Here is a 9,601-nt window from a genome sequence, read left to right as displayed (position 1 = left end):
CCTGCGGGTGTAGGGGGCATAGAACCCAGGAGTCCGGGGGGTTGTGGCCTGCGGGTGTAGGGGGCACAGAACCCAGGAGTCCGCGGGGATCAGAATGGTCGGTCTGGCTTGTCTGTGTCTGGTTGGGGAGAGAACCCAGGCATCCTGGCTCCCCCGCTCACCACTACCTCCCAGCGGGGAAAGGGCCCCATCCCCTTTCCTGCCCCGGTGGCGCCCTCCCTCTCTAACTCTCTGTCTCTGCCCCCCAGCAGCGCCCCCTGGTGGGCTCCCCTCGCGCCCCCGGACCTGGGCCGAGGGAAGATGAGCACTAGCCCCCAGGAGGCGCTGATCTCTGCCTTCCTGCAGTTCATCGAGGAGCGGGGCAGCCGGGCCTACGGGGCGCTGAGCCAGACCCGCCAGCCGCTGCGCTGCGACATGAACCTGCTCTACCGCAAGGCCAAGCTGGAGTGCCGACAGCACAAGGACGAGGAGCCCAAAAAGGGGTGCGCAGGGGTCAGGACTCCTGGGTTCTCTGGGCGAGGGGAGTGGGGGCTGGTTATCCAGGTACCCCTCCCCTGATACTGAGATGCGGCCACCTCTGGGGCGGGGCGGCTGGTGACACGGGGACCCCTCGCCCAGCTCTGAGATGCGCCCACCTCTGGGGTGGGGTGGCTGGTTACGCGAGGACCCCTCGCCCGGCTCTGAGATGCGCCCACCTCTGGGGCAGGGCGGCTGGTTACGCGAGGACCCCTCGCCCGGCTCTGAGATGCGCCCACCTCTGGGGTGGGGCGGCCAGTTACACAGGGACCCCTCGCCCGAGGCGCTGGGGGTCGGATGGAGACCACTCGCTGTCACAATGAGGTTCCAGTGCATGGCAGAACGAGGCCTACAGTGGCTTAATGTTATGCAGTAACGTGGTCCAGATTCTGCCGCAGCAGCGAGGCGGTTCGGATACAGGATAGAACAGCCGTTGCGACAGCGTTGGATCAATGCAATGCATGCTGGGATTTGCCCAAGAAGGCTGCTTGGGTGCAAGGTGCAGCACCGGACGCCATAGACACAGAGGTGGATCAGCCACGGGGCCCCCGGAAAGATGGGCAATCGCACGCCCCGCCGGCCTGCCCCCCGACTGCATTTCCCCGGCAGGCGTGCTGGGGCGGCAGGCAGCGGGATTGCCGGTGGAAGGGGTGGGGGGGGGCCCCCACATGATCTGGCCCAGGGCCCCCAAACTTGTAAACCGCCTCTGCATAGCCACCCGTAGTGGCAATCGCTGTTTACTGTCTGGCTGTGCCACACTGTTGCAACTACTGGTATACGCGGCACCTGCCCTGGTCTTGCAGATGCGGTTCTACCCACCTAGCCCACCTTGTGGCAATTCCTGGCAGCCGCCGCGAGTACCCAGGCATCCTGTGCCCCCTCACCTCCTGCTCTTTGTGTCCCCACAGCTCAGCCAAGGACCCGGGAGCGGGGAAGATCCGGGATGTGGCCTCCTTCCGCCGCCACTTCCGGATGGGCTTCATGACCATGCCGGCCTCGCAGGAGCACGCGCCCCACCCCTGCGCCAGCGGCATGGCGCCCCGCTCCCTCTCCTGTCACTCGGTGGGCAGCGTGGAGAACGGCGAGGGGGCCGCTGGCACCAGGAAGCCCCCGGCCAAGCCCAAGCGCCACCCCAGCACCAAGCTCAGCATGGCAAGCGAGGGGCAGGCGGCAGAGCCGGCCGGCAGCAAGAAAACCGGTGAGGCCTTAGGACTGGTGGAGCCGTGTGTGTGTGTGTTTGGCATTCTCCTGTGTGCCATTAGGGGGTGCTGTGCTGCAGGGAGCAGGGAGGGGCGCTCAGTAGGGGGCGCCCTCCCCTGACAGGCAGAGCCAGCCCCAATGCCCTGGTCGAACCTCAGCTCCAGCGATTGGCCAGCTTCCTTCAACGCGCCCCCCCCCCCCCCGCCACCTCAGTCAAACCCGGCATTCCTTTCCAGTCCTAAACAGGTGAGCCGCCGTGCCTCACCCCAGAGGTGGCTGCATCTCAGCACCGGGCGAGGGGTCCCCACGTAACCAGCCGCCCCGCCCCAGAGGTGGGCGCATCTCAGCTCCAGGTGAGGGGTCCCTGGATAACCAGCCGCCCCACCCCAGAGGTGGCTACATCTCAGCGCCGGGCGAGGGGTCCCCGCTTAACCAGCCACCCCCCCCAGAGGTGGCCGCATCTCAGCTCTACTTTCTCCCTCTCCCAGGCCCCCAGAAGTCATGCTCCGAGAGCCGAGAGCTGGGGCGCAAGGTGCCCCCCCAGAAGCCTAAGCGCAGCCCCAACACCCAGCTCTCGGTCTCCTTCGACGAGACCTACTCCAGCCGCCCCCTGGCGACCCCCACGGGCGGGGGGCCACCGCCACGGTTCGGCCGGGCCTTCTCCCACGGCCACACCAAGGGCTCGGACCCCGAGGACGAGGAGCCCGTCTATATCGAGATGGTGGGGGACGTTTTGCGGGGCGCTGGGGGGCCCCCGGCGGGGGAGGAGGACTCCGACGAGAGTGAGGCGATCTATGAGGAGATGAAGTACCCGCTGCCTGAGGAGGCCAACGGCGTGCCCGCCACCCCCCGCCCACGCCAGGCCAAGCTGGACAAGGGCAAGGCCTCCCCCTGCGACATCCCCCCACCTTTCCCCAACCTGCTCCAGCACCGCCCGCCCCTGCTGGCCTTCCCCCAGGGCACAGGGCACAAAGGGTACAAAGCGGGCACCCAAGAGGCCTCCAAGCTCCCCGTGCCCTGCCACGCCAAGGAGGTGCCCGCTGTGCCCCAGCCACCGGGGCACCCAGCCCTGGTGCCCTCCGGCCGCGCCCGCAGCCACTCCACCCCGCTACCCCCGCAGCAGGCTGGGCAGCAGAAGGCGGAGAAGGAGCTGCCCAGTTCCCACAGCATGATCTGCCCCCCGTCCAAGCCACTGCCCTCCATGCTGCCCGTGCCGCAGCCGGCCAAGGACAAGCCGGCGGTGTCCTACACCATGGTGTACTCAGCCGTCAAAGTCACCACCCACTCGGGGCTGCCGGCCGAGCAGAAGACGGAGAAGGAGATCTCGGTGCTGCACGGCATGCTGTGTGCCCGGCCGGCCACCGTGCCCGTGGGCAAGCCGGCCCCGCGCCCCGTGCCGCCCCTGGGCATGCTGTGGACTTACCCGGCCCCCTGCGGGGGAATGAAGCGCCCGCCGGCCTACGAGAGCGTCAAAGGGGCCGGGGCCAAGGCAGCGGCAGCGCCCGTGGTGAAGTTCCAGCTGCAGGACCGCGGGGCCTTCGCCAGCATCGCCTGCTCCCACGTGGTGGCTGGTGCCGACGAGGAGACGCTGGGCGTGGGGTGGGCGCTGCAGCGGAAGGGTCTCTACGCCAACCGGAAAGGCAAGGAGCCAGAGAGTGAGTATTGGGAATGGGGCAGGGGGCTGTCCTCTCTAGGGGGCGCTGGCTCCCAGCCAGCCCCAGGGCAGGCACTGGCTGGCTTAGGGGGGTGGAGGAATGGGGCAGGGGCCTGTCCCCTCTGGGGGGCGCTGGCTCCCACCTGGCCCCAGGGCAGGCGCTGGCTGGCTCAGGGGATGGAGGATTCGAACGTGTTCCCCTCTGACCCTGTCCTTTGCTCCGGCAGAGCCCGCCGAGGGCGCCCGGGTCTGGAGCGGCAGCGGCGAGGCGCAGTTGAAGCCGGACAGGGAGGAGAAAGCCCTGGCGGGGACCTTGCTGTCGGGGATCCCTGTGCGGGCCCCGGGACCCGAGGGAATGGTGCCCAAGATGCCGGGCTGCCGAACGGGGCTGCCTGTGCCATGCCAGACCTTCCCTGCCTGCCACCGCAACGGAGGTACCCCCGGGCGCTGGGGGGAAGCGGGACAGGGGGCTGCCCCGGGGCGGGGGATTTGGCAAGGACTGGGGGAGGTGAGCTCCGCGGGGAAGGGAGGGGGAGCCAGCACTCGCCTCTGGCTCAGAGCTGATCCCAGTGGGGTGACACGGGACGCTGGGCTGAAGGGTGGNGGATCCCCGGGCTGGGAGACCAGGGGCTGTGGGACACTGGGGGAGTTGCAGGGATCCCCAGGATGGGAGACCAGGGGCTGTGGGTTAGGTATGGGGGTCAGGGATCCCCAGGCCAGGAGAGCAGGGGCTGTGGGTCACTGGGGGAGCCGTAGGGATCCCTGGGCTAGAGAGCAGGGGCTGTGAGTCACTGAGGGAGCTGCGGGGATCCCCGGGCTGGGACGCTGTGCGTGGGGGCGAGCAGGGGCTCAGGCCGCGCTCTGCGGCCCGTCTCACTCTCCCCTCCGGCGGGCAGGGCCTGCTGCCCCTGCCCGGGGTAGCGCCGGGCGCCCAGGAGCGGGACGGGAAGCTGCTGGAGGTGATCGAGCGGAAGCGCTGCGTCTGCAAGGAGATCAAGGCTCGGCACCGGCCCGAGCGCAGCCTCTGCAAGCAGGAGAGCATGCCCATCCTCCCCAGCTGGCGCCGCACCACGGACACCCGCAAGGCAGGCACGCCGCCCTGCCGGCGCCAGCACACGGTGCTGTGGGACACGGCCATCTGACGCCGGGGCCACGGCCGTACTGCCTTGGGCCAACCGGGGACAGCAGGCCCCTGCGGCCGGGGTGGGGCGGAGGGGGTGAATTGCTGGCCTTTGACCCCTCCGGTCTTCCGTGGGGGCCATCCCACGGCGCCCACAGCTGGAAAGAGCCGGTCGGCTGGGCCAGGGATGCCGGACTGCGAGCGAGGCCTGGATCGGAGGTAAAGGGGGGAGGACGCCCAGCGGTGATGGACCATCGCCCCCTTTCCGCTGCCCCTGGACCGGATCTAGGGTGGGGGTCACAACAAGGTGTTACCGGTGCCAGGCGCACCCACACCGCTGCCTTTCTGGAGGGAAGAGGGACAAGACTGGGGTGGCCAGGTTTGACAGATGGGGGGGTTACAGAACAAAACTGACCCCCCCCCCCCGGCTGCCCCACTGACTCCCCAATGTCTCCCCTCTGGCCCCACAGTGGGTACAGTCCTTCTCCTCAGCCGCCAAGTCCCATTAGTGTTTTTAGACAGACGGCAGGACCGACTTGGGATGCTGGCGCGCTCTCCGGACCCCAACCGCCAGGACGCCTGGTTCTCCCGCCCCCTTGACGTCTTTAATTAACTCACCAGGGGATGGGAGGCTGTCTCAAGTGTAAGGAGATGATGAAACTGCTTTGCAAAATATTTATGCTGGGGCGGGGCTTGGGGGGGTAATTTATATAGAGAAATAAAGCATAAAGCAGCCTCTGCCCCTTCCTTTCTGCCCTGATCTATTTCAAAGGCAAACGATTCTCCCGGGAGGGGCGGGGGGGGGAGAGGTTCCGGATTCAATTCGGGGTTCGCTGGTTTAGAACGGGGTTGGTCTCTCTTCCAGACGCGGTTTCAGAGAAGATGGAAAGCAGAGGGTTATTTTAAATGCAGCTGGATTCACTGCTCTGTAGTGGACGGCTGGGAGGTGGTTACAGCAGGGGAGGCTGGGAACCAGGACTCCTGGGTTCTCTCCCCGGCTCTGGGAGGGCAGGCGGGTCTGTTGGGTTAGAGCAAGGGGGCTGGGAGCCAGGACTCCTGGGTTCTCTCTCCGGCTCTGGAAAGGCAATGGGGTCTGGTGGGTTAGAGCAGGGGGGCTAGGAGCTAGGACTCCTGGGTTCTATGCCCAGCTTTGTCCCTGACGCAGTGTGTGACCTCAGGCAAGCCACTTTCACCCCTCTGTGCCTCCGCTTCCCCCAGACAGGCCTCAGCCATGCCGCTCTGGTTGCAAGGCCCGCTTGGCCAGATCTCCCGCTCTCCGCCCGTTCGGCACACGGGGCAGCACTCTTCGCTAGCCCCGGTAGCCAACAGGTGCACGCGGCTTCGCTTTGACACACGCAGACAGCAGGACATGGAGGCTGGCCCCATTGATCCTCCCAGCCCATGAGGCGCTTCACACTCTGGCCGCGTTTTCACTAGGAGGCGGTGTTCTGAACACACGGGTGGCTCCGAAAGCAGAACATGTGCTAGCAGTCATCCGGGCCCGGGACGGAGTCTTGGGATTGGGGTTTGAGCTGCTAACACATGTGAAATACACAAACAGCCACCTCCCCACACACCAGAGCACTCACCTTGTTTCCTAGCATAGCAGGTAGGCACCAAAAAAATCTAGCCCCGGGGCTGCTCCACGCCCCTTCCCGGCCGACCTGCACAGCGGTTGCCCAAGGGACTGTTTTTTCCATCCAAAAATGCTGTTTGGTGCAAATGGCAACTTCCCACAAGCAGGCGTCTGGTTGGCCGACATTTCTTTTCAGCGCAACCTTTGGAGTTTTCACTTCAAATTGTTTTATTTCAGCTTAGATTATACATGATCATCATCTGTCAAAATAAACTCAAAATCAACGTTTCTACTTTAGCTAGACAGATTTTTAAAAATGTAGATGATATTAGTAACTAGACAGATATGATTATTATATATTATAAATAAAAATATAACCTCACATTTTTTTTAAATTCTTCAGCTAAAATAAGAACACTGTTTCAATTTTGACTTTTTGTGTTTACATATAACTATCATTAGAAACTTGTTTCAATCAAATTTTTAGCTCATACAGAGTATGATAATGCTATTTATGATATACTATAAATTATAATATTTAAACAAAAAGGCCAAACTTCAAACACAATTTTTTTTATTTTAGATTATAATAGGTATTATAAATAAGGATTTGATATTTATTGGTAAATGTTGGTCAACATGGATTTCACCAGCCACAAACAAACCAAGGAAAAAATATTTCCATCAATGATAGTCAACGTTTACAGATAGACAAAGTGAGAAAAATGTGACTTGAGAACTTATTTGAGTTGAAGGGTATTTACTTTGTATATTTTCACGTGATGTTGACAATTTACGTTTTAACAGTTATAAAGCTTTAACTTTTTGAATCTCAGCCTCTACTGTCATTAATTATTGTCTGACCCTCCATAATTTCTCGCAACTGTGAAAATTTAGAGCAATAAAAATTGAAAAAAAAATCCATAATTTTGTGCAATTGTGAACATTTAAACCAATAATATATAAAAATGCCTAAAAATAAAGATATTATCTGTCAAAATTATTAACAAATTCTCCCAATCCTACATATAATTTATGAGCAAATCTTAAACAAACATGTTTTCAATCAGACTTTTTTCAATTTGAGATTGAACTATCAATTTCCATTCTAAAATACTATTATTTATGATACATTCTGGCTTTTTTCAATTTTAGACTGATTACAAATACACGGGACCCTGGCTACAACGCGGGATTTGGGATCCATGTGTGGTACCGCGTTATAGTGGGGACTGCATTAAAATGAATTGCAATTAATTAAATTTGGGATCCATGGCCGCAACTGCGTTATATGCAAATTCACGCTATATAGACGCGCGTTCTAGCGAGGGTCCAGTGTATATCATAAATACTAGCATCATGATTATCTTAGAAATTATCTAACTCTGAAACTGTCAGGTTGAAATGAAATGTTTCATCTTCGATGATCTAAATTGTAATTATAGAGATGTTTTATTCTTCTATGGCGTAAATTATAATGTGAAAAAAATCAAAAGTCAAAATTGAAACAAACATTTAGCATAATGCAATGATTTCCTCAAGCTTCACTTAGCAGGGAAGTTAGAAAGTCTTTGCTTTTCATTCTGATCTGGAAGGAAAAGGGATTTCAAAATGACCACATTTCCCACAGAACGAAAATTCTGCCTCGGGGACTTATGTCTGCCCTAGGGCGACCAGACAGCAAATGTGGAAAATGGGGACAGGAGGTGGGGGGGGGGGGGTACTAGGAGCCTATATAAGAAAAAGACCCCAAAAATCGGGACTGTCCCTATAAAAGCAGGACATCTGGTCACCCTAGTCTGCCCTCACTCCATTCCTATCCCAAAGGACAAGGCGAGGATTTGTGGTACCATAACCCTCTGCCCCACACAGGAGTGTTACATCCTCTATTAAGATGGAGGGACTCCTTATCTCGCCACATGCAGGCAGCTACACAAACAAAAGCCAATCGAGTTGGAGGTTATTTTGGCAGCTTTGTGGAGAGGGGGCTTCTTAGTTTCTTTTTGCATTTTGGGAGCCGGGGCGGGGGAGGGGGTCATACCCTGGACTCCTAGGTTCTATCCCTAACTCTGGGAGGGAAGTGATAACTAGTGGTTAGATCAGGGGGTGCTCGGAGTTGGGATTCCTGGGTTTTGTCCCCAGTTCTGGGGTGGGGTGAGAAGTATGGTCTGGTGCTTACAGCAATGGAGATGGGGAGTCAGGACTCCTTGGTTCTATCCCAGCTCCACCCCTGCTTCACTGTGCAACCCCCAGCAGGTCGCTTCATCTCTTGGTGCCTTGGTTTCCCCTCTCGCCGCACCGCAGCAATGGCGAGGCTGGACGGCTGTCCCTACGGCGCTTTGGGATCCAGAGACAAGTGAAGGATTGTTCCTCAAATTACCTTTCTTTCCAGTCAGTCAAGGCAAGTCGCTTTGCCACCGGGCCAGGGCATGGGCTCTGCTGAGGGAGCTCCCGGGGCTGTAGAACAAAGGACAAGGACAATGGATTTAAAGTAGGGTCACTCCAAAAACAAACACACAAACGTGTTGCCAAAAAACCAAGATCCCAAGTGTTGAACTGCCTCTGTATTTAGGATTCTTTATTTTTTGGGAAGGGGGATTTCTTTTGTAAAGTGATTCTGTGCACTATTAAAAGAGAAAGCAGCGAACTAGCCTCTCTGGATGTGGACTGGCGTTTCTTTCATTCAAGGCAGGGAGGCTGATGGGCTGGGCCAGGGCGGAACCCCGAGCCAGTCCTGAGCAACACATGTGGGGCTGCCCTGAGCGTAACTGACTAAGTGATGCTGCCTGAATGTGCAGAGAGCCTGAGCTCAACTGTCTGAGAGGAGGGAGCTGCCCGCAGTGTGACTGACGCAGCCATGCCTGCACTCTGCAAGGTGGGCAGAAATTCTGTGTCCCCCACAGGGGAACATGAGAAGTGGCGTGTAAGTGGCTTACAGCATCTTTCCCCTCCTACCGGCCCAGAGAGACCCCAGCCATCTCAATGGCCCGTTGACTCTGAAGTCTAACAATGATCCTTTCAGTGTTTCGACGGGACCCTCGCGCTGAAACTTACAGATTGGGTTAGCACCATTAGCTAGCTCAACTCTGATCCAAGCAGGCAAATTAGAGGAACCAGCGTATTCGAAAGGCTTACACTGTCTCCTGGGAGAGATGGGGGGGCAGTTTCACACCCTGAATGTCGGGGGAAGGAGGAGCACAGGTTGGGGGGGAGCCTGCCCCTTGGAGCACTGGCCAGGCTGCTCATGCGACCATTGCTTGGCGCACCTCTGAGTCACTTTAACTTGTGATCGTCTCGTTTTCGGCTCCTGTTACCAGATAGCAACTGTGAAAAAACGGGACAGGGGGTGAGGGGTAACACCTGTGACAAAGTGGGGGGTTTTCTTGTTCTCTGCGGAGGTTCAATGGTTTGCATGCGGAGGGGATGGGACTCAGTTTCCCTGGGTGTTACTGGTTTAACGAGGTGAGGGGAGATGGAGTGTGTTTTGCAGAGGACGTGGGGCCCCAGCCGATGGCCGGGAGGATGGATACTCCAG

General features: G+C 58.5%; 1 protein-coding gene and 1 long non-coding RNA gene across 2 annotated transcripts; one reads left to right on the top strand and one right to left on the bottom strand.

Annotated features, from left to right (window-relative positions):
* The first annotated feature begins 210 nt into the window (after nt 1-210).
* NYAP1 (neuronal tyrosine phosphorylated phosphoinositide-3-kinase adaptor 1) lies at nt 211-5,578 on the top strand. Its single transcript, XM_034757051.1, has 5 exons — nt 211-482; nt 1,425-1,714; nt 2,205-3,371; nt 3,598-3,804; nt 4,142-5,578. Exons 1-5 carry the CDS (start codon nt 301-303, stop codon nt 4,510-4,512), a joined length of 2,217 nt encoding a protein of 738 aa, XP_034612942.1. The 5' UTR covers nt 211-300; the 3' UTR covers nt 4,513-5,578.
* On the bottom strand, nt 3,228-9,367 carry LOC117869951. Its single transcript, XR_004643865.1, has 4 exons — nt 9,202-9,367; nt 8,447-8,523; nt 6,080-6,326; nt 3,228-3,339 (listed from the first exon to the last, which is right to left on the bottom strand). It is a non-coding gene; the product is annotated as an uncharacterized LOC117869951 (long non-coding RNA).
* Between the last annotated feature and the right edge of the window lie 234 nt (nt 9,368-9,601).

This window comes from Trachemys scripta, chromosome 25 (assembly GCF_013100865.1).
Source record: "Trachemys scripta elegans isolate TJP31775 chromosome 25, CAS_Tse_1.0, whole genome shotgun sequence".
In the NCBI taxonomy this organism is placed as follows: Eukaryota; Metazoa; Chordata; order Testudines; family Emydidae; genus Trachemys; species Trachemys scripta.
The sequence above is the reverse complement of the archived record's forward strand: the minus strand, read 5'-3'. Positions and strand labels throughout refer to the sequence as shown.

What these genes read in the sequence shown, in the direction of transcription:
- NYAP1 (XM_034757051.1), top strand. Translation starts at nt 301, where the DNA reads ATGAGCACTAGCCCCCAGGAGGCGCTGATCTCTGCCTTCCTGCAGTTC. An exon ending in GAAAGGCAAGGAGCCAGAGA is followed by an intron (nt 3,372 to 3,597) that starts GTGAGTATTGGG and finishes TTGCTCCGGCAG; the next exon opens with AGCCCGCCGAGGGCGCCCGG. An exon ending in TGCCTGCCACCGCAACGGAG is followed by an intron (nt 3,805 to 4,141) that starts GTACCCCCGGGC and finishes TCCCTGGGCTAG; the next exon opens with AGAGCAGGGGCTGTGAGTCA.